The sequence below is a fragment of the Peromyscus eremicus genome, chromosome 9 (genome assembly GCF_949786415.1).
Source record: "Peromyscus eremicus chromosome 9, PerEre_H2_v1, whole genome shotgun sequence".
Lineage (NCBI taxonomy): Eukaryota > Metazoa > Chordata > Mammalia > Rodentia > Cricetidae > Peromyscus > Peromyscus eremicus.
The window spans coordinates 73,740,332-73,763,532 of record NC_081425.1 but is presented as its reverse complement, the minus strand read 5'-3'; the positions used below and the strand labels follow the sequence as shown (position 1 = coordinate 73,763,532).

The 23,201-nt window shown below is 44.6% G+C and overlaps 1 protein-coding gene across 1 annotated transcript in view; it reads right to left on the bottom strand.

The window, feature by feature from the left end:
- Positions 1-16,798, bottom strand: part of Dlgap5 (DLG associated protein 5) — a 37,469-nt gene extending 20,671 nt beyond the window's left edge. The window contains exons 1-10 of the mRNA XM_059274501.1: positions 16,696-16,798; positions 11,508-11,743; positions 7,927-8,116; positions 7,414-7,480; positions 5,886-5,970; positions 5,675-5,794; positions 4,534-4,604; positions 2,515-2,789; positions 1,538-1,665; positions 900-1,026 (exon numbers count right to left, since the gene is read on the bottom strand). Of these exons, the coding sequence (XP_059130484.1) occupies positions 900-1,026; positions 1,538-1,665; positions 2,515-2,789; positions 4,534-4,604; positions 5,675-5,794; positions 5,886-5,970; positions 7,414-7,480; positions 7,927-8,116; positions 11,508-11,742 (1,298 nt within the window). The 5' untranslated portion in view covers position 11,743; positions 16,696-16,798. The remainder of the gene's footprint in view (positions 1-899; positions 1,027-1,537; positions 1,666-2,514; positions 2,790-4,533; positions 4,605-5,674; positions 5,795-5,885; positions 5,971-7,413; positions 7,481-7,926; positions 8,117-11,507; positions 11,744-16,695) is intronic.
- Between the last annotated feature and the right edge of the window lie 6,403 nt (positions 16,799-23,201).

Below are 23,201 nucleotides of genomic sequence, written 5' to 3'. Positions count from 1 at the left end.
CACACCCAGGGGTGTATGAGAGCACAAAGAGGAGTCCGTGGGTTATTAAAAAAAAAAAAAAAACAAAACAAAGCTTGGTGGCAGAGTGGCCCAGGAAAGAGTTAAAGGATGCTGGAGGTGAACTTGATGAAAATACATTGTATGGAACTCTCAGAGGACCAAGAAAAAAGAAAAAGAGAGAGAGAAGCTCTCATCTATCCCAGGCTGGTCTTGAATTTGTTATGTAGCCAAGGGTGACCTTTAACTTCGGACCCTCCTGGCTTTACCTCCTGAGTGCTGGGAGGTTTATTCATTTTGAGATCAATCCCAGGGCTTCCTGGGGGCTAGAAGTGTGTTACCGACAGACACTGCCAGCCCATCCATAAGATGTTCCCCCTCTTCTGTTTTGGCTTCAAGAGTGAGCAGCTGAACCCTGTTTACATCCACTGAGCCCGACTAAATAAACCATGATAGAGCGGGACAAGAGAGTACTCTGCGCTCACATACGAGAGAGTTCTTCAGGTGCTAAAAAGGCCTGTCAGCAACATTTACCACTAAATGAAAACAAAACAATGTACCGTACAAGACTTGTATATTCTCAAAAGACAAAAAGCCTGCATGTGTCCTCAAATCCATTCTCTACCTCTCAAAATAACATAAGAAAGTTAACACCTGCACGGAAGGGTCACACTTCGGGGCAGGCTGGGAAGGCCACTTCCCTCACACATCTACCTACCCTGGAATAGAAACCTTACTGTGTCCTAGCTATTAGAAGAGTTAAAACTGCACAGTAAAAATCCCCCAAAAGCCAGCTCCTCCCCGCTCACCATATTAAATATGTATGCATAAAATGAAACACTTTAATTTGGGGTTTAATGTCTAGACATGAATGCACATTCTCACGGTAATAGCAGACAAACCTGAAATATGGCACATCATGCTGTGGCTGAGACACCTGACCTTCCCCTGCTTCAAGTGATGTGACTCCTCCCACCGAAAGGGGATTGGAATCTGTAGTAGACGCTTCCTTTTGATTTAAGGCATGTTCTACAACGTGAAAGAAAACATTACTCATTAATTAAGGAACAATTTCTAGAATGACAGTCCTCACAAGATAATTTTTAAAATCCTTCAGTTTTCTCAATGTTGAACTTTGAAATTTTTGTTTCCGCTTCAGTCATTTCATTTACATCTCTTCTATCATGGTTGTCAATATTTGGGGTGTGTGTGTGTGTGTGTGTGTGTGTGTGTGTGTGTGTGTGTGTGTGTGCGCGCGCGCGCGCAAGAGCAGGTGGAAGTCAGAGGTCGTTCTTCTTCCTGAAGTGGTCTCTCCAGGGCCTGGGACAGGCCACCTGCAGTGTCCCCACCTCCCCAGGGCTCCTTCCAGCTCCTGCCCGACCCACATCCAGCTCTGTCCTTGGCGGCTGAGCGATCCCCCAGCTCCTTCTCCATCCCCACTTTATCCAGGCCCAGGCCACATTCCTGAAGCACATGGTGAAAATGAGCTCTACAGGAAGTTCTTCACGATCCAGCCAGAGACGGGATGAGAACACCGTACCTTCCTTACAGACTGCGGGAGAACCCAAAGCACTCTGGGGGTCGTTTCGTTCCTGCTGAGTTGTGTCTGTAGAGCAAGTTAGAGATTTGTGCACCAAGATTTCGTTTGCTGCATCTTGAGTGGTAGTGCTAAAAATAACAGCAAAAAAATATACTTCACGAAAAATGAAGTCCACATATATGTAAAACTGAAGGACTGGAAAGCTGTGTTGCTTAAAAAAAAGATAAAGTGGAAATGCTCTTTGTTTGAGAGTAGGCCTCATTAGTCACTCACAGAGGTGCTTTTATTGAATACGCTTCTATCTGGGTGTGGTGATACAAGTTTATAACCCCAGCACTTAGGAGGCCAAGGCTGCTTAGGTTACAAAGTGAGCTGCCATCTCAGCCCCAGTCTCCCCACCCCTCACCCCCCCAAAAATCTAAGGGGCTGGAGAAACGACTGAGTTACAAGCACTTGCAGCTCTAGAAGAGAATGTGAGTTGAGTTCCCAGAACCCACACGGCTGATCCCATCATCTGTAACTCCTGTGCCGGGGGATCGATGCCCTCTAGAGGAACTGCATACGTGTGGCACATTTTCCCATGTGGTACACTTATATACACGAATGCAAATCACTCATGTGCATAAAAATAAATCTTTACAAAAGTAAAGAAGGAAATATTATTTAAGGGCTATAATTAAACCACGTATTTAAAAGCAAAACCCAACATGTTTATGGTGAAGACAACTCAGAGAAAATATCCAAACTATCAAAGGCATTACTGTAGGCTTCTGAAGAGCTTTTCTCAAAGAACTCTTTTGTGTGTGTGATTCATAGTTAGCATACTTCACTAACTACAAATAGTGCAGAAAAAAAAGACAAAGGAAAAGAAAGAGTAGAAATGCAAGACAGGCATTTGTTACTCCTTTTAATAAAGTGCTTATTATTAAGATTAACTGTGTATTAGTATTTGTGTGTGCTTAAAGATTTCATCTTACACTTCTGGTTTCAAAGGGCTCCAGTGACAACTGGGTGTCAAGAAAGCGCTGTCACTTCTGTGACTCATGGGTGCTACTGGATAGGTCTTCAGACCACACGGAGGCTGAAACACACAATGCGTAGGTGCAAAGGACTTCCTCCCCTTCACTTCTGCAGGAACTGTCTTAGTGGAGCTCTCCACCTCGGGGAAGACGCCACCCAGATCCACTCCATTTGTTACACTGCTCTGTGGATCCATACTATTTTCTTCTCTATCAACTTTAGAGGGAAGGACCTAGGTACAAGCAGAATCAAGTTGGAATTTCTCTTCCAGGAACAAACGCAATCATTAAAACAGAAACACAAATAGCAGCAGCAGCAGCAGCAACAAACAAGTTTCACAATGTGATGGCTTGTACCAATCAGAATTCAACAAGATTCAACTTCTGGGTCTGGAGAGGTGGCTCAGAGGTTAAGAGCACTGGCTCCTCTTCCAGAGGACCTGAGTTCAAATTCTCGGCAGCCACATGGTGGGTCACAACCATCTTTAACTCCAATCCCAGGGGATCTAACACCCTCTTCTAGTCTCCTCAGGCACCAGGCACACAGGTGGCACAAAGACATATAAAAGCAAAACACCCACATACTTAAAATTGGTAAATACTTAAAAAATAACCTTAGGCTGTACATAATCTTACTACAGAACAATAGTTCTCGGTGTGATACAATGAGATCAAGCAATGGAATACAAAGATATTCTTCCAAGTCAGTTTAGTTGTTAATTGATATTTAGACATTAAAAATTAGTTTGGCTTATTAATGAGGTCTGAACTCAAACTCAACCTGGATAAGGATCTCAAAGGCCAAGGTGTCAGTGAAAGTAAAAACCAATGATAACATGCAGAGGAACAATCATTTTTTAAAAATACACTTATTATGGTACTGTCTGTGTATTTGTTTGGGGGCATGCACACCACGGCATGGGTGGAATTAGAACACATCTTTCAGATGTTAGCTCCCTTCCTCCATCTTGTGGGATCCGGGAATCAGGGTTGACTGCAAGGTCTTTAACCCACTGAGCCATCTCGCTGGCCCCCACAATCAATCTTAGCATGGCTTAAAAAGATTCACTATTTCCTTCCTTGGAGGATTTTGACACTCAGTAAGGCTCCAGGGAGGTTTCTTACTCTTCAGCAGGAGATCTTTTTTTCCCCCTAAAGGTTAAGGTTGCACTGTAGGCCAAGAAACTAGGAACTCAAAATAGTTCCTTAAAATTTTTGTTTTCTTTTTTTAATTTTTTTTTTTTTTTTTTTTGGAGACAGGGTTTCTCTGCGTAGCTTTGGTGCCTGTCCTGTAGACCAGGCTGGCCTCGAACTCACAGAGATCCACCTGGCTCTGCATCCTGAGTGCTGGGATTAAAGACGTGCGTCACCACCACCTGGCTTCTTTTAATTTCTATGAGTGGTGGTCAGAGGACAAGCTGCAGATACGGATTCTCTCCTTCCACTGTGTGGGTTCTGGGGATTGAGTTAAGGCCATCAGGCTTGGCAGCAAGCACCTGTACCTGCTGAGCCATCTTGCAGGCCCTGGTCCTGTTTTTTGAGGATCTCATTGCTGGATGCTGTTAAGAACCCTAGCTTATTGATTCTTGACAATCTATATAGGAAATTCTGTTAGGGATGGAGAAATAAACTCCAATTATGCAGCTAATTGCAAGCATAGATAATACCCTGCTCTAGCTGAATCCACAATCAAAGCATCTCACCCTATAACTAGTTCTTGCAGCTGTGTTTTTCTATTCTCCATTTTCTCTGTTAACCAGATTGTGCCTTCTCTACTTATAAAACCCAAGGTTAGATCAAGACACCTAACCACCAGTATCAGTAAATCCTTGTGACGCTTCCTGATGTGGAAGGCGTTAACGTGTGTGGAGGGGCGCTCTCTGAAGAGTGTGTGTGGAGGGGCGCTCTCTGAAGCAGTCTACACGCTCCCCTTCAGCTGAGTCAAGGCACTTAGAAATAAGCAGACCCGTGCTCTACCTTGCCAAGTTTGGCTTCCACCTTTCTGGCAGGTCTTCCTCTACTTGGCCCCACTCTTTCGGATTCATTCTCTAAAATAAAAAATGAAGTAAGACATCCATTTTAAAACAGACAGGCAATGCTCCGTTAAAGTACTAGATCATTCGGTAAAGTTTGAAAAAAGACAAATAGGAATACATATCTTCAACTTTTAAGATTACAAGTCACACTATAAAAGGGGACAAAAACAAATAAAATTTCCTGTCAAATACAAAGCAAACTTTATTTTGCTTTTCAAAATAAAGTATGTTTCCTTTCTTTCTGATTACCAAATACATACTGATTATAAAAAAGAAAACAGAAGCAATAAATCTAACTGCCAACACTAAACCAACCAACCAACCAACCAACCAACACAGCTGGGCAGCCTGCAACTTCAGAACTTCCTTGGAAGACTGAGGCAACAGGATCAAGAGTGTAGGCTAGCCTCAGCTAATTGGTGAGACCTTATCTCAAAAACACAGTATGGCGGCTGGAGAGAGGGTTCAGCAGTTAAGAGCACTGCCTGTTCTTCAGAGGGTGACTCCCAGCACCTAGATGGCAGTTAACCACCACCTTAACTCCAGTTCCAGGAGATAAAGAGACCTCTTCTGGCCTCCGTAGGCACACATGTGGTACACAGACATACACTCAGGTAAAACCCATCCACATAAAATAGAAATAAATCTCAAAAAGAAAAGAAAAATAAACCAACAAAAAAGTCCAGAGCAGGAGTTCAGTTGGCAAAGTGCTAACTGTAAGGCAAAGACTGGAGTCTGGGTCCCAGGACTCTATAAAAAGCTGCATGTGGCAGCACCCATCTGCAGTCAGTGCTGGATCCCCGGAGCTTACCAACCAGCCAGGCTAGCTCAATGGGCAACTTCAGGGTCAGAGGCTGCCCCTCAGAAAGCAAAGTGAGGAATAACTGAGGAAGCGACCCAATGTGGACCTACAGCCTACACACAGCCCCCGGCCATGACTCCAGTACCAATCTGATAATTCAGCATCTGTTTATAGTGTTTTTTGTTTATTAGCACACTGTATTTCAGGGCCATGATCTGTTTTGAAGCTTTCTTGTTCTTTATAAAGTGCATTACTGTGTGAGCATTCGGACAGTCCTTACCACCAGCAACGCTTGTGACTGGCTTTCTCGGGGCAGACGAGACTGTTCGGGCGGTCTGCTTTGTCCTCTGAGGAGCAGCTGATCCAGTCACTCTCCCTGACGACACCATGGGCTGCATGACTGGGAAAAATAATCCAATCAGATGCTTTCTGTCATTCCTACATTATTCCTGTGGCAGCACCAAGGGCATCATCATTGCTAATGTTCCCACCTTTTTTCTCTTTGTCCAGTGTTTTCTTTTCAGAAGTTTGTTTTTGGCCACATCGTGTTGTTTGAAGAACATTCCTGCTCTCAATCTGTGAAGAGAATTAGGTACTTTGTTACGTAACTGCATAAGAAATCAAATACACGTTTTTTTTTTTTCAAGACAGGGTTTCTCTGAGTAGCTTTGCGTCTTTCCTGGATCTCGCTCTGTAGACCAGGCTGGCCTCGAACTCACAGAGATCCGCCTGGCTCTGCCTCCCGAGTTCTGTGATTAAAAACATGCCCCACCACCGCCCAGCCAAATACACTTTTAACTTGTAAGTTGATCTCAAAAGAATCAGCAGTTGAAGACCAGCCTCAACCAATAGGGAGATACATGGGTGTGGGCTACATGAAATCCTATCTCAAAAAAACACAAAAACAAAAAACCAAAGCTGGAAGGCATGGCAGCACACACCTTTAATCCGAGCACTCAGGAAACAGAGGCAGGAGGATCTCTGAGTTCAAGGCCATATGCTCACTTGAGAATTCCGAAAACACTAACAATATTAACTGTGGTTTTCTTTCCCTGAGATGAGGCCTTTTGTGTTGCCTAGACTGGCAAGCTAGCCCCCTGCCTCAGCCTCTTGAGGAGCCATGAATAGTGAGTGGCACCTGTACCACGGTCTAGTTAGTTGCTCAGGGTACAGAGCGTGACTAACCTGTAGTTCCCTGGCCTCTGTGATTCCCAACACCGCTGGGGGAAAAAAAACCCCAAATTATAACATCAAAAGAGAAATCTCTGAATTTTACATTTACATTTCTCCTAGGCAGAAAGCCTTTTCCTGGGGTTCACTCACCTCCTTAAGATTACACCCCACAGGCAAGCATCTCAGTAAGGTTTCCCTGGACTGCTCCAACTAAAATGTTACTCAATGCCTACTCTTAATGCCATCCCCTATCTTACCTACCTTACACACCATATGTATCCATTTTATTTCTAGGCCTACAGTCAGCACCATAAAGCCTCAGAATTGTCTCCAGCATTGTAAGAATCCCGAAAGCTAGAGGAGCTACGAGGACATGGCAGTGACTCCAATATGTTAAAAACATGAAACTTAGCTTCCTTACTTGACAAAAAGTCATACTCAGGCCCCAGCTGACATACTTAATTCTCTCCTGAAGCCTTCATTTGCTGCCGTATTTAGAGGACCTGGAAATGTATCTCAGCCGCCCTGTGCTTTTCTCATTCCGATCTGCACTTCCTGCAGTTGGTGTGGAATGCACAGTAGCAGCACAGTGAACAGCAGCATGTGGATGAAGTCTGGATGGACTGCACCAAGAGGTGTTTCTGCAGAGACTATTGTGAGTGAAAACCTCCTTGGCCTCTAGCCAGAAACTACTCTAAGTCACTGCTAATTTTCACACTTCCGATTCAGGTAAATAAATCACTACGTTTGCATCTGCTTTTAGGTTTAAAATGGAATTACAAACTTTTGAGGGAGGAACAGGCACAGTATGTTCTTTCAGTAGCAATTATCTATACACAATGATACCTTAGTGTGTTCCGTGTGGTCTTTAGCCTTGGATCTTGTAATCCGCCCATTGTATGAAAAAGCCTTTAAACAGTCAAAAAAAAAAAAAAAAAAAAAAAGATCAATTAAAAAAGAACAGAAAACGAAAACACAAACACAGACCAAACTTATTCTATGTCTCAGTTTAATATTCAGACCTTTCCTTAAGTTAAGTAGCTGCTTTTCGGTTTCAGAGTTAAAGGAACTGTCTGATGTTTTAAGTTAAACCATGGACACACCTCAGGCTGGGTCCTCACACTCCTCTGGTCTGTGGCGAGGAAGCCAGGGGCAGGAGGCTGGGTCCTCACACTCCTCTGGTCTGTGGCGAGGAAGCTGGGGGCAGGAGGCTGGGTCCTCACACTCCTCTGGTCTGTGGCGAGGAAGCTGGGGGCAGGAGGCTGGGTCCTCACACTCCTCTGGTCTGTGGCGAGGAAGCCAGGGGCAGGAGGCTGGGTCCTCACACTCCTCTGGGCTGTGGTGAGGAAGCCGGGGGCAGCAGGCTGGGTCCTCACACTCCTCTGGTCTGTGGCGAGGAAGCCCGGAGCAGCAGGCCTGTAGAGACCCACTTTAAACACTCCTCGCTTAGCTTTCTCTCGTTGTTCTTTCAATTTCTGAAGCTGCTTTTCTTCCTTGTATTTTTGGAGGAGCTGCTTCCGCTGGTCACTCAGAACTGTTTTCTCTGACTCTAAGGGGAGCAGAGTGTCAAACAACAGTCCATGAAACATTTTACACAAAATATTACAAAACCATTTTTGGTGGTTTTTTTTTTTTCCTTATTTTTTCGAGACAGAGTTTCTCTCTGTATAGCCTTTGCTGCTCTGTAGACCAGGCTGGCCTCGATCTCAGAGATCTGCCTGCCTCTGCCTCCCAAGTGCTGGAATTAAAAGCATGCATCACCAGTGCCTGGTTAACATCAAATTTCTAAAAGCACATTTTTTGTCTAATTTCATCTGCTAAGAAATGCTTTTAATCCTGTCCTATTAATTCCTTAACACTGTAAAACAAGTTATTTATTTTTTGTTTGTTTGTTTTTTCGAGTCAGTGTTTCTCTGTGTAGTTTTGGTGCCTGTTCTGATCTCGATGTGTAGACCAGGCTGGCCTCAAACTCAGAGATCTGCCTGGCTCTGACCCCCGAGTGCTGGGATTAAAGGTGTGCACCACCACCACTACCCGGCAAAACAAGTTATTTCAAGCTCAAATCATTTTGAAAATTGTATTCACTGTGTATGCCTTCACTTGCTCAATTAAAAAAAAGTTGGGCCGGGCGGTGGTGGCACACGCCTTTAATCCCAGCACTCGGGAGGCAGAGCCAGGTGGATCTCTGTGAGTTCGAGGCCAGCCTGGGCTACCAAGTGAGTTCCAGGAAAAGGCGCAAAGCTGCACAGAGAAACCCTGTCTCGAAAAACCAAAAAAAAAAAAAAGTTGGTTGGGGATTTAGCTCAGTGGTAGAGCGCTTGCCTAGCAAGCACAAGGCCCTGGGTTCGATCCTCAGCTAAAAAAAAAAAAAAAGTTGGTATGTTGATTACTTCAAGCTGAATCACTCAAAAGAACTTTAGAACGGGCCATTTGGTCTGCCTTCTCCTACATGCAACAAGCCTGAAGAATTCTGTTGGTATTTTTTGACATATGCCTACAAGCTGTACCTTGAGAGAGGGAAGCAAGGTCTTGGCTAGCTTGGCATTAGCAAAACTCAAGGTTCTTTTGGGAGTCTAGCTCAGTGGAAGAGCACATGCTTAATTAACTGCCTAGCCTGGGTGAGGCCCTGAGTTCAATTCCTCACACCTTGCAAACAAAGCAAAAGCATTCTTTGGGAGAGATGTCACTCATACACAAAGCCTTCCTCACTGGGGCTCCTGTTTTTGACTAGACCAGCTCTTCCACTAGCTTTACCTCCCTAGCTCTGTGTGTCTCTCAGCAACACTGCTGGTTCTTACCACCTTGTTCGGTCACTCCTTCACAAGCTTACCGACCTCTGCTCTAAGAAGCATCACACTGTGGTCATTTCTTTGAATTTCATTCTCTGTAAATTTTATAAGCTTCTCTGTGAATTGTCTCTCGCATTAATTAGGTTCTTAAGCCTAGGCCAAGCCCGCATAAGAACTGGTCCCTTGTTGGGCTCTTGTTTTTGCTTATTTCACGTTTTTCACTTATTCCTAACCTCCACGTTTTCGAGAGTAGAAATTACATCTAAGGGTTTTACTAGACTCAAGTTCAATCTTTGAAGACCGAGTATGTCCTAGGCGACACTTCCATTCTCTTTTGAACCCATTCCTATCTGGCTTTCCCCCACCCTTCCCCTCCTTTGAGCCAGGGTCTCATTATATACAGCCCCTATGGCTTTAACATGCCTCTGCGTCCTGGGTACTGAGATTAAAGGCATGAGCCACCACATCAGGCCCCTCAATTACTTTTTAAAAAATCATCTCTGCTTACATGCCTAATAGGCATTATAACCTCAACATGTCCAACAAGCAGGCTGTATGTATATACTTGTGCATACATATACATACATGCATACGTATGTAATAATAATAAAAGAAAGACTATCAATTTAGGGGTATAGAAGGGTTTGGAGGGGTGGGACCTAAGAACTGAAGGGAGGAAAGGGAAGGGGTAAAGTGAGGCAATTCTATTTTAATTTAAAATGTATTTTTCAAAAAGGAAAAATTGAACTCAATTTAAAAATGCTCTTTCCTAAAACTATTGCTGTATTCTTCAATATTCACTGTATGTTTTAGCTGTGCTCAGACCACAAAAAAAATCTCCCTTTCAAAACTCGGGTTCTAGGCCTTTTTCATTTCCTGCCAGCTCCCCAAATAGGTTATTTTTTTTCTCTCTAAACAGGCTAGCAGGCCCAGTTCCTTTTTTTTTCAAACATGCACTATTCACCTCAGGTCAGAAGAAACAAAAACCCGTAACTGTTTTGTCCAGTTCTCACCCCTCACACTTCAGAATCACAAAAAAAAAAAAACAAAAAAAAAAAAAACAAAAAAAAAACCGAGAAATCTGGGAGAGAGCTGGGCGAGGTGGCAGACTATCATCTTCCAGTCCCAATAAAACCCTTTCCAAAACCAGGTTCAAATGCACTGGGTGCACATGCCACACTGACCCTGAAAACCATAACATAAAACTTCTAGGGGCCAAGAGGACAGCTCAGTAGTTATAGCGCTTGCTAAGCAACCCTGACACATGAGTTTCACCTCTGGAACCAACATAACTGTGGGAGGAGAGCTAAACTCCAAAGCTGTCCTCTGAACTCCACACACTTGAAGGAGAACGGCTGTACTTCCATCTGCCTCCCACATAGCACAAACCAAACCTTTCTAAACATTCTCTCATTCACCACTTACATTGTGTGGCATGACTGCCATTTAGTTTCTAACACTTGGTATATAAACAAAATAGGACTCCAGTGACTCCTGGCTAGAGCTTAAGTTATGCCTTGGTTCTCTTTCTCCATCCCTATAACATTTCTTGCCTTCTAGGACACTCTGTTTTCATTATTTTTTTTTCTGAGAATATCCCTTTTTGCTTATTCAGTTCTTTCTTTCCTTGCATTTTGGCAAATGTTAAGAATGATCTCAGTGGTAGAGCGCTTGCCTAGCAAGCCAAGGCCCTGGGTTCGGTCCTCAGCTCCAGAAAAAAAAAAAAAAAAAAAAATGATCTCTTTGTTCTCTCCTCTAGATGACTGGCAAAGTATTTCTATTTTATTTCAAAGGTTCTCACCGAGTTATTTAGAATGATTTTCCTTTGATCAGTGGAGTTCTTTAATTATCCTCCCAGGCATTAAACCAACTTTCACTTTGCTTTTAATATTTATCTAATGCATGCGCACGAACGTCTGAGTGTATGTATGTGTCTGTATGTACACCACATGCATGCAGGAGCCTGTGAGATCAGAAGAGGAGTCAGACATCCTGGAGCTGGAGCTGCAGATGGTTGTGAGCTACCACACCAGGAACTGAACCCAGGTCCTCTGCAAGAACAGTAAACGCTCTTAACTGCTGAGCCATCTCTCCAGACTCACTTTGACTCACTCTGAAAAGTACTCACAACTTCGAAAGGTCTTTACTTACTCGTTTTGGTACTGGCCTTTTCTGGAGCGAGGTCTAGAGACATCTCATGTATATTAACAAGGTCTCTACCTTCCAATGGAATGTTGACATCTTTCAAGCCGAAGTGCCTGTTTCGTTCATATACCTTGTGTCTGTTTTCCTTCTGAGATAATGACTTCCTGTGAGCAATCTGGGTTCTGATCATTTCAGTGCTTAAATCTTTCCGAAGCCGACTGGCAAAATGTGATGAAGACATCCTGTCAAAAAAGAGAAATAGACACTAACTTAATGGATTTTCATTTTATTTTTATTTATTTATTTATTTATTTATTTTCTGGAGCTGAGGATCGAACCCAGGGCCTTGAGCTTGCTAGGCAAGCGCTCTACCACTGAGCTAAATTCCCAACCCCATGGATTTTCATTTTAGTATTTAAAAAATTAAGATCTGAGACCAGGTTGTGGTGGCTGGCTCACCCTTACAATTCCATCACTTGGGAGGCTCAAGAAAGCAGAACATTGTGAGTTTTAGGATCTTCTGGGCTAAAGAGGAAGAGCCTCTCTCAAAGACCAAAAGAAATTAATAAAAACAATTAAGATTTCAGATCTCTTATATTCCTTTGCACTCCCTTGAAATGAAAATATTAAAACACACAACAGAATAAAAATGAATAAATATGAAAGTGGAAAGTTATCAAAGACAAAGATACGTGCCTATCTGGGGTTTCTGGGTAGAAAGCTGCTCAGCAGATTAAATGAAGCAGAGGAAAACTATAATCTAGAATACAGACAAGAGGCAACGTGTGAAGTGGAAACAGAGGAAGTAAAGAGCTACGTTACAGAACAACTTCCTTGACCTTCCTCTGGCGATGAAGAGCCTCAGCCTTTCTTCTCAATTCAAACAGCAAAAGAATGAGCCGGGCGGGGGTGGTGGTGGTGGTGGTGGTGGTGGTGGTGGTGCACGCCTTTAATCCCAGCACTGGGGAGGCGGAGGCAGGCTTTAAAAAAACAAAGCAATGGTCTGGGGAGATGGCTCAATCCACCGAGTGCCTGCCACCCAACCCTGAAGACCTTAGCTCATCTCTAACACGTAAGAGGCAGGCACAGCAGCAGCGCATGCCTGTAATTCCAGTGCTGACCTGGGCAGGCGCAGGCACTTAACCGGAGCTCTTCTGCCCGCCAGCCTAACTGAATGAATGAGCTCCAGCTTTGATGAGAAACTCAGGAAGAGAGCTGTCATAGTTAGGGTTTCTATTGCTGCAACAAAACACCACGACCAAAGAGCAAGCAAGGGTTTATCTGGCTTACACTTCTAGATCACAGTCCATCACTGGAGGAAATCCAAAGTTCCTACTCAAGCAGGACAGGAACCTAGAGGCAGGAGCTGATACAGAAGCCTTGGAAGGGTGCTGCTTCCTGGCTTACAAGCTCCCTATAGCTTGCTCAGCCTGCTTTCTTTTTTTTTTTTTTTTTTTTTTTTTTGGTTTTTCAAGACAGGGTTTCTCTGTAGCTTTGGAGCCTGTCCTGGACTAGCTCTGTAGACCAGGCTGGCCTCAAACTCACAGAGATCCACCTGCCTCTGCCTCCCGAGTGCTGGGATTACAGGCATGCGCCACCACCGCCCGGCAGCCTGCTTTCTTATAGAATCCTGGACCACCAACCAGCCCAGGGATGGCACCACCCACAATGGGCTGGGCTCTCCCGCATCAATCAGTAATTAAAAAAAATGCCTTACAGCTGGATCTTATGGAGTCATTTTCTCAATTGAGGTTTCCATCTCAGATAACTCTAGTTTCTGTGTCAAGTTGACATAAAACCAGCAGGACAATAGACCCCTTGTCAGTTTGACACACAAACACATCACGATTAAAGCCACAACCTTCCCTTTCTTTCTTTGCTTTCTTTTTTTTTTTTTTTTTTTTTTTTGGTTTTTCGAGACAGGGTTTCTCTGTGTAGCTTTGTGCCTTTCCTGGAACTCACTTTGTAGACCAGGCTGGCCTCGAACTCACAGAGATCCGCCAGCCTCTGACTCTGCTTCCTGAGTTCTGGGATCAAAAGCGTGCGCCACCATCGCCAAGATCTCACATTAAAAACATAAATAACTTGAAAAAGTCCATAGCCCTTACAAATTCATTCACATTTCAGTCTCTTTAAAATACCCAATCTCTTTACAAATCCCAAATCTCTTTTAAAAGTTCAAAGAATTTCACGCTGTGGACTCCTGTAAAAATAAAAAGTAAATTAAATACTTTCTCACTTCAAGAGGGAAGAACCAGGGCACAGTTACAATCAAACCAAAGCCAAACCAAACTCCAAGTGTAAAGAACACAATGTCCAATGTCTGGGATCCACTATGATCTTCTGGGACCCTCCAAGGGGCTTGGGTCACTTCTTGATTTTTTGAGACAGGGTTTCTCTGTGTAGCTTTGTGCCTTTCCTGGGTCTCACTCTGTAGACCAGGCTGGCCTTGAACTCACAGAGATCCACCTGGCTCTGCCTCCCGAGTGCTGGGATTAAAGGCGTGTGCCACCACGGCCCGGCTTGGGTCACTTCTTATGCTCTGCCCAGTGCAGCACACACAGCTTGTCTTCTGGCTCTGGCTGGCTCCACTCCACTGCTGCTGCTGTTCTTGGTGGTCATCCCATGGTAACGGCATCTCCACAACTCTGGGGTCTTCTGCTGCAGCTGGGCTGCACTTTCACCAGTAGCCGCTCATAGGCTCTCTTCGTGGTACCTACCCAAGTTTTCTTCATGACCCCTTCAACTGGGCCTCAACTGATGCTGAGGCTACACCTTCACCAGTGGCCTCTCCTGGTTTCTCAGTGCCAAGCTGCTCTCCATGACCCCTTCATGCCTTCAAAACCAGTACTACCTTCATGCCTATCCAATTCTGCTGTCAGCACAAAGCCCAACCTTGGTCGCCTCTGGAACACAGCTTCTGTGCGCTGACTGTCTCAGGAAACACTTCCCAGAAGATTTCACCTCAATGGTGCTGGTCTCTTCTTAATCGCTAACTTCTCAGCTCCAGCTGACTAGCATCGAGGATCCCAGCGAAGAAAGGTTTTCCTTTAGTAATTCTGGTATCTTTTTAATCACAGCTGATTCTTAAGCCCCAGCTAATGAGAACCAAAGAGTCTTCGATCAAAATAGCAAAGGGCCCTGAAAGAGCCTTTAAATTTCCCAATCCAGGCCTCCATCCTCTGCACTGCTCTCAACATTCTTATCTCCCAAGCTCCCAAAGAATATCCCACTGAGCTCTCAACACTCAATGGCTTTTCTAGCCCAAAGTTCCAAAGTCTTTCCACAATCCCCCTAAAAACATGGTCAGGTCGGTCAGAGCAAGACCCCCAGTTCGCTGGTACCAACTTGTCTTAGTTAGGGTTTCTATTGCTGCAACAAAACACCACGAACAAAAGGCACATTGGGGAGAAAAGGGTCTATTTGGCTTAACTTCAAGATCATAGTGCTACACTGGAGGAAGTCAGGACAGGAACTCAAGCAGGGCAGGAACCTGAAGCCAGGAGCTGATGCAGAGGCCATGGAGGGTGCTGCTTACTGGCTTGCTCCGCCTGCTTTCTTATAGAACCCAGGACCACCAGCCCAGGGATGGCACCACCCACAATGGGCTGGGTCCTCCTCCATCGATCACTAATTAAGAAAATGCCTTACAGCCAGATCTTATGAAAGCATTTTCTCAGTTCAGGCTCCCTCCTTTCAGATAACTCTAGTTTGTGTGTCAAGTTGACATAAGACCAGTCAGACAAGAGCCATAGAGGAAGGCGCCTGCCATTGACTTCAGGTCTCCACAGCGCGCGCGCGCGCGCGCGCGCGCACACACACACACACACAATCCTAGTAATAGTTATTGGGACTCTGACACAGAAGGCTCAGTGGAGTTCAAAGCCAGACTGGGCTAGAGTGAGATCATTCCAGTGATAGCCTACTGTGATGAATACTCTTGTGATTCCAGCACCGGGCTAAAGCCAGCCTATGAAATAGTGAGACCACAATCGCAAAACCACAATCACAGCACTTGGGAGATGGGAGGTGAGAGGGCTGGGTCATAGCCAGTCTTAGCTCCATAGGGTGTTCGAGGCTGGAGAGAGCTACATGAGACCTTGTTTTAATCCTCTTCCCACCCAAAAATAAAAAAAAAAGAGAGAGAGAGAAAAAAAAAGAAATAGAAAACAAGCCAAACACAAAGTAACTACTAGAGAAAGAGTTTAAGCAAAACTTGGTAACACTGTTAACCTCATCAGTTTGCCCCATTATTTTTGTCCATCTTAGAAATTATACTTTGCAATGACCTTTTCTTAGATCTTTTTGTTTTTGTTTTCAAGACAAGGTTTCTCTGTGTAGCCCTGGCTGTCCTGGAACTCACAGAGATCTGCCCCGTGCCACCACCCGGCTAAAAAGATAGTAATGTATCCAAGCAAAATACAGGAGAAGGACACTAAGGACCAAGATCTGATTCCAAAAGTTTTCTATCTTAGTCCGCTTTCTGTTGTGATGAAGCACTGGCTAAAACCTACTTAGGAGAGAAGAGGTTTACGTGGCTTACAGCCCATCCAGGGAAGTCGAAGCAGGAGCCTAAAGGCAAGATCTGAATGGATCATACAGGGGCCGCTCCACAGCGAGGAGAGCAGCTGACTGACAATAACAGCCACTACCTTCTAGGTGAAGATCAAACGTGACTCTCACGTCAGCCCCCTCGCGTGGGCTCTCACCCTACTCCCCTGTATTTTAAAACCGCGTAAGTTTTAGCTTTTAAGATTTTCAACTTAATAATTATACGAGGTAACAAATGACAAGAGTCTTCATGAAAAGCGAAGGCCGCTGCCACTTCTGGGCTCTTTTGAGAGGTTATTAGCTTACAAGTCAGATAGATTCTTATCTCCAACACTTGGCTAATTCTTCAGGACAACATGCATAATTTTCATGCCGCTTTTTAATTTTTCGAAGACTTTATTGTGTGTGTGTGTGTGTGTGTACCTGCATATTAATGTCCAAAAGAGGGTGTCGAATCTCTTGACGCTGGCTACAGGCTAAAGATGTCTAATGTGAGTTGCTGGGAGTGAAGTGAACCTCTGCAAAAACAGCAAGCGCTCTTAACTGCTGAGCCATCTTCCGGGACCACGAAAACATTTCAGCCTAGGCCATTCTCAAGCCAGTATGCGGCGAAGAAGGACCTTGATCTCTAGATCCTACTTACCTGAAGCAGCTTCTGGGCCCGTTCCCCAACAATCCCGCAACAGAGAAACCTCCGCAGACCCGCAGTAGGAACGCCTCGAGCCGGCCCTGAACTGAAACTTCCCGCGGCGGGTCGCTGATTAGAGGGACCTTGGCCAACACTTCCGGAAGCTCCCGCCCCTTCCCCTCGGGCGAGGCTTGCGATAGGTCGGATCTGTGCGACTTTTGAATTGTTTGGAAGGCGAAGGCTTAGGAGGCGGTGACGGCGCGGTAAACAGGCTGGCGGGGAGCATCTGTCTTGGTGGAGCGGGCGGGAGGGCGAGGCCAGCGGAGGAGCTTTCCTTCTCGCTTCTGCAGGTCGTTTATTCTCATCTCCTTTCATTTTAAAAGATTTTTTTTTTCTTTGCCGGGCGGTGGCGCACGCCTTTAATCCCAGCACTCGGGAGGCAGAGCCAGGCGGATCTCTGTGAGTTCAGGGCCAGCCTGATCTACAAAGCGAGTTCCAGGAAAGGCACAAAGCTACACAGAGAAACCCTGTCTCGAAAAACTGAAAAAAAAAAAAAAAAAAAATTGCTGAGACAATGGCTGGAGGGTTGGCTTAGCAATTGAGAGAGCTTTTTTGCTCTTGCGAAGGACTCAGGTTCAGTTCTACGTGGTGGCTTACAACCAACTGTTACTCCAATTCCTGAGGATCCATCATCTTCTGACCTCTGTGGGCACATATGTGAGGCAGATAAATTTTCAGGCAAAACACTCACGTGCAGAAAACAAATCTTAGAACATTTAATAAATAAGTTCTGTTTTTAAAGGAAAATGCTGAGTCCAGACTGGCAGGTTGCACTGGAGGCCTGTGAGTGCTAGGCCATCCTGGTTTACATAATGAGTTCCAGACAAGCCACGGCTACAGGGTGTGATCCTATCTCTATCCAAACAAAACTGTTAGGAACGTAAGTGAAACCATTTTGTGTAACTTAAAATCCATTCTGTGTGATTTGGAATAATGTAATGCCTATAAGACAGGAGCTTGGCACCAGGTAGCTCTGATCAGAGCTGGACCTCAGAACCAAGCTCTGGTATGTTGGTAAACCCAGCCACATGGTAGCTCAGGTAGGAGCCAAACCCAAGGCAGGCCTAGACATGCTAATGACCGAACCCCAAGGTGGCCTTGGTATGTTAGTGAACCACCCATGAGCTCTGAAAACACAAATCTACCATTCAGTGATATAATGATACAAAAACTGGATCTTTGGGAATGGTCTTTAGGATCTTACTGGAGTACTCCTGAGACATGGCTTCTCTACCCTCTGCATGGATACCCCTGGGAGAGACGGCTAGAGAGTGGCCCTGGTGGCAGTGGCCACTGAATCACATCCGTCACAGTCTCTGGGCTCACACTTGCTCGCCTGTCAATGCTAGCCACTGGCCTCTGCTCTCAATGACCTGCTGGACCTCCATTTGTACCATCCCCCCAGCCTGCCAACCCTGAAAGACTTCATGGCTGATGAGGGTGGAGCCAGCAAACCTCCCAAAGCATCCTCACTAGAGAAAATTCCCCAGCGAAAGCCTGCAACACTTCCTGCCCAAGTTCTCCACATGGTGAGAAGTCTGTTTAACTTTTATGTTAGCGGGGTATTTATAAGGAATGCTTGTATTGGACAGTAACAAATGATCACACGCTAGACCATGACAAAAGGCACCATGAAGCTTCAGAGAGCAGATCTCCAATTAAATCAGAAACCAAGAACAAGAAGATAAATTTAGGACTCTGTTAAGAAATAGGTTGAGCTGGGTGGTGGTGGCATACACCTTTAATTCCAGCACTTGGGAGGCAGAGGCAGGCATCTCTGAGTTCAAGGCTACCATGGTCTACAAAGTGAGTTCCAGAACAGCCAGGACTGTTACACAGAGTAACAAACCTAAAAAATAGAACAAAACAAAAAAGAAACAGGTTGAAGAAAAAATTACAATGGAAAATTTAAAAAGCCTAAAGCTAAGTGTTCTGGTGGGAACTCCACCTCAACCCCTGGCACCCATATACCCAAAGAGTCTGGAATATTCTGGTGGAAGCTCCCCCTCAGTTCCCCTTCCCCCATCTCTCTCTCTCCCCAAACCTGCCTCCTTAAAACCCCCTAGAGCTGCCCTCCCATTCCAGACCCTCTCCCCCTCAAAGCCCACCCAAAACCAGCCGCTCCCTGGGGCTGCTCAAGACTACACCTCCAGGGTACTTAAGACCTGCTAGTCATATTTGCCATGTGACCCTTCCTCTGTGACCCTTCTGTGACTCTTCCTCTCTGACTCTTCCCCTGCCTTCCCAAGGTCACCCAGGATTGCTTTGCTCATTAAACCTGGATTTATTAATTCGGTTTGATGGGATTATTACGTCAGGTCAGCTGCATGGCGGGGGGGGGGGGGGGGGGGGCACCCAGAAACCAGGGTTTTAAAACAATCACTAAGAGCTGGAGAGATGGCTCAGTGGTTAAGAGCACTGACTGCTCTTCCAGAAGTCCCGAGTTCAATTCCCAGCAACCACATGGTGGCTCACAACCACCTGTAATGAGATCTGGTGCCCTCTTCTGGCCTGCAGACATACATGCAGGCAGAACACTGTATACATAATAAATAAATAAATCTTATAAAAAAACAATCACTAAATGAAAATGAAAATAATGTTAATCAAAACTTATAGGAGGCCCTGAAAAAAATGACTTGAGGACTGGAGTTTGAATCTCATCACCCACATCAAGTGGTTCTCAAAGACCTGTAACTCTAGCGTCAAGAGATCCAACACCTTCTTCTGGCTTCCAGGGCACCTGCAAACACACCTACCTGCGTACATGGTCTTACATACACACACACACACACACACACACACACACACACACACTGTAACACACTAACACACACAACACTGTTACTCTGTGTGTGTGTGTGTGTGTGTGTGTGTGTGTGTGTGTGTATGTACATGTACCATAGTGTGCTTGTGGAAGTCAGTTAACTGATGGTGCTAACTTTGGGGAGACTTTGGGAGGCGGGACTTGTCTGGAGGAGGGAGGTCCTGAGGGTGGACCTTGAGGATTATAGCCCAGCCCAGCTTCCTGTTGACCTCTCTGATCCTGATCCACTGAGAAGTGAGCAAGCAGCCTCTGGACCCTCTGCTCACTGCTGTACTGCCTTAGCGAGATGGATAGCATCCCTCAGGTGTGAGCCGTATAAACCTTGCCTGCCTTTGTTGCTTTTTGTAAGGAATTTGGCCACAGTGATGAAAAAAAATCTAACACAGTGTTCAGTGTATAAGTATACTTTTTTTTTTTTTTTTTTTTTGTTTTTCGAGACAGGGTTTCTCTGTGTAGCTTTGCGCCTTTCCTGGGACTCACTTGGTAGCCCAGGCTGGCCTCGAACTCACAGAGATCCGCCTGGCTCTGCCTCTCGAGTGCTGGGATTAAAGGCGTGCGCCACCACCGCCCGGCTGTATAAGTATACTTTTTACAAAGGAGAAAAATTAGTGGGAGCCGAAGGAACTAACACACTTTCTTAAGGATTTTACCACGTGAGGACCTTAATGACTACAGTATCTTATACTTTCTTTTACTCGGAGTCAGGATACTTTTGCGGCCATTGTCCTATAACCCAAACTGGCTTCCAACTGACCAGATGGAGACTGGCCTTGAACTCCTGATCCTCCAGTGAATAAGTTCTGGAATTACAAGTGTGTGCCACCGTGCCCATCTTTTTAAAAAAAAAGTTCATGCTGGTGAGATGGTTCCTTTAATCCCAGCACTCGAGAGGCAGAGCCAGGCGGATCTCTGTGAGTTCGAGGCCAGCCTGGGCTACCAAGTGAGTCCCAGGAAAGGCGCAAAGCTACACAGAGAAACCCTGTCTCGAAAAACCAAAAAAAAAAAAAAAGTATACTTATACACTGAACACTGTGTTAGATTTTTTTTCATCACTGTGGCCAAATTCCTTACAAAAAGCAACAAAGGTGCCTGTTGACATCACAGGAAAGAACCGAGTCTTTGAAGTTGTCTTCTGCTGGGGTCTCTGCATCCTTCACAGGCAGCAGAGAGACGAGCCTTGGGAGGCAGAAATGCAATTCAGCACAAAATGACCCGGTAGCCAATGTTGGTTCAAACTTCAGGAGTTGTCTATTTTAGGTGTATTTAAACATAGCACAATCTGGTAAAAATTTATTCTTGTGATGATTAACTCAATCCCACAGGCACAACAAAGCATATCTAAATCTCTTTGAGGAACAGAGTAAGCAGAATCACACATGACACCTTCCATAAAGATAGACATAAAGATAGATTGTATAGGAACAAGTTTATGAGGATGAGTCTGGAGGAAGGTCCCGTTTGGGGAAAGTCTCCAGCCACACATATTTCACAATGATCACCAAGCTAGAAAGTGCATCTGCTCCAGCCTTCCAGACAGAAAGTAGGTTTGGGATTCCTTCCCTTGAAGGAAAAACCCTGTGTGCTTAACATTCCAGGTTCCTCCAGTGCATGTGAGCACGAAGACCTCCATGCCCCCTACAATTCTCAGATTTTCACATATGTACCATAGCATGCATGCACACACAATTCTACACCACATAATAAACACACATACACACACACACACACACACACACACACACACACACACACACGAAATGAATAAAAATGTGTTGTGGTCCGGGTGGTGGTGGTGGTGGTGGTGGTGGTGGTGGTGGTGGTGGTGCACGCCTTTAATCCCAGCACTCGGGAGGCAGAGCCAGGCGGATCTCTGTGAGTTCAAGGCGAGCCTGGGCTACCAAGTGAGTCCCAGGAAAGGCGCAAAGCTACACAGAGAAACTCTGTCTCGAAAAACAAAAAACAACAACAACAAAAAAAATGTGTTGTGGGGTATCCACCAGAGAACACTACTCAGACATGGGTTTAAACCAATAGACAGTCTTTATCAGCTGGCAGGGACTACACTGGGTGTTCAGGGTCCCAGTGTAACCCCGAGCCTTTCTCAGGGTGAGCTTTTAAGCACAAAAGACATATCCTGGGTTGACATACTTCAATGAACAAGAACGGTTAGCCAGAAGAGGAACTACAGAAGCCAAAAAGCAAGGTTAGTACATTTAGAGACTTGCCCAGAACTATGGATTTTGATGGATTAAGTCTTTGTTTCCATTTTTTTGGCTAGTAGTGCTGTCTACATGCCGAATGTCTACATGGCCTGACTGGCACTTGCATCATGGCGTCAGTTGTGCCAAGGTCTGGGAGCCTATGAAGGTCTGGGGGTCTGTTACAAATGTAATAAAAGCAGTTCAACTGGATCAAATAATGTGATTGCCTTTTGACTAACTGATTTTCTTTTCCAAAAGACTGCGTGCTCACTGATGCTGATCTGTGACTCTTGTTAATTTTTGTTACATTATAAACAAGTTATAGTTTAACTTGTTTTTATTTTGGAGGAAATAGTTCATTTGTAGAAAGGCAAGGAGTTTTTTCATTTCTGTATACTTTATTTGCTTATTCTTTGTGTGTTTGGTTGCAGACATGCCATGGTGCACACATGGAGGGCAAGGGACAGACAGCTTACAGGAATCAGTTTTCTCCCACTCTCTGGTTTCTAAGGCTTGAACAAGTGCCTCTAACCACTGAACCACCTCACTGACCCCAGGAGTTTTTCCTGAATATTTTTAGCAGTTGTTTATGATACAGGAAGAGATTTAGCAGTGAATTTTAAAAGTGAAAACCTAGTGCCCATGGGCATATTTTAATGAGTTCTTCATTAACTATATCTTATAAATATTAATGAGGCCATGTGTTAAAAAGAGCCTTATTTATTTTTAATTGATCTAATTTTGTTAAAGTGTTTCCATTCATATAATATAAAAATTAGAATAAAACAAGCCTAACATGGAAAAATTAAATCTCCCTGCTTTGGCTGACTCTCTCCCAGTCTGTAATTCATTTCCATAAATAACTGACGGTGATAATTTCTGCTTTTAGTTTAATATGTCTCTGCTCTTCAAGTTGAGTCAGATTCACATGGAGTCAGTTGATTTTCTTCTACGAACACTTAAGGTTTTAGTATGATCTATCTATCCCCCCACTTCTGGATGCATATTTTATTTATTTTTGAAGCAGAGTTTCACCGTGTAGCCCAAGCTACCCTGGAGTTCATGAGCCTCCTGCTTCTGTCTGTTGAGTGCTGGGGGTGTAGGGATGCACTATAGTGCCCACCTCCTCTGTGTTTTTATTACTGGTATTTTTTAATTAGTTTTTAAAAGTATTCTGGTGGTTGATTCATTGGCTTTAAATAATGTGTTAGAGTTCTCTAGAGGAACAGAACTTATAGAATGAATAAGATCTTCTCTTAAAGCATATTTATATATTTATTTTTGTGAGTGTATATGTGCATGGATGAGGAGGTCAGAGAACAACCTCCAGGAATTAGTGCTTGTCTTCTTTCATGGAGGGTCTGGGGATTGAACTCAGGTCATCAGGCTTGGTAGCAGGCATCCTTACCCCTAGAGCCATCTGGCCAACCATA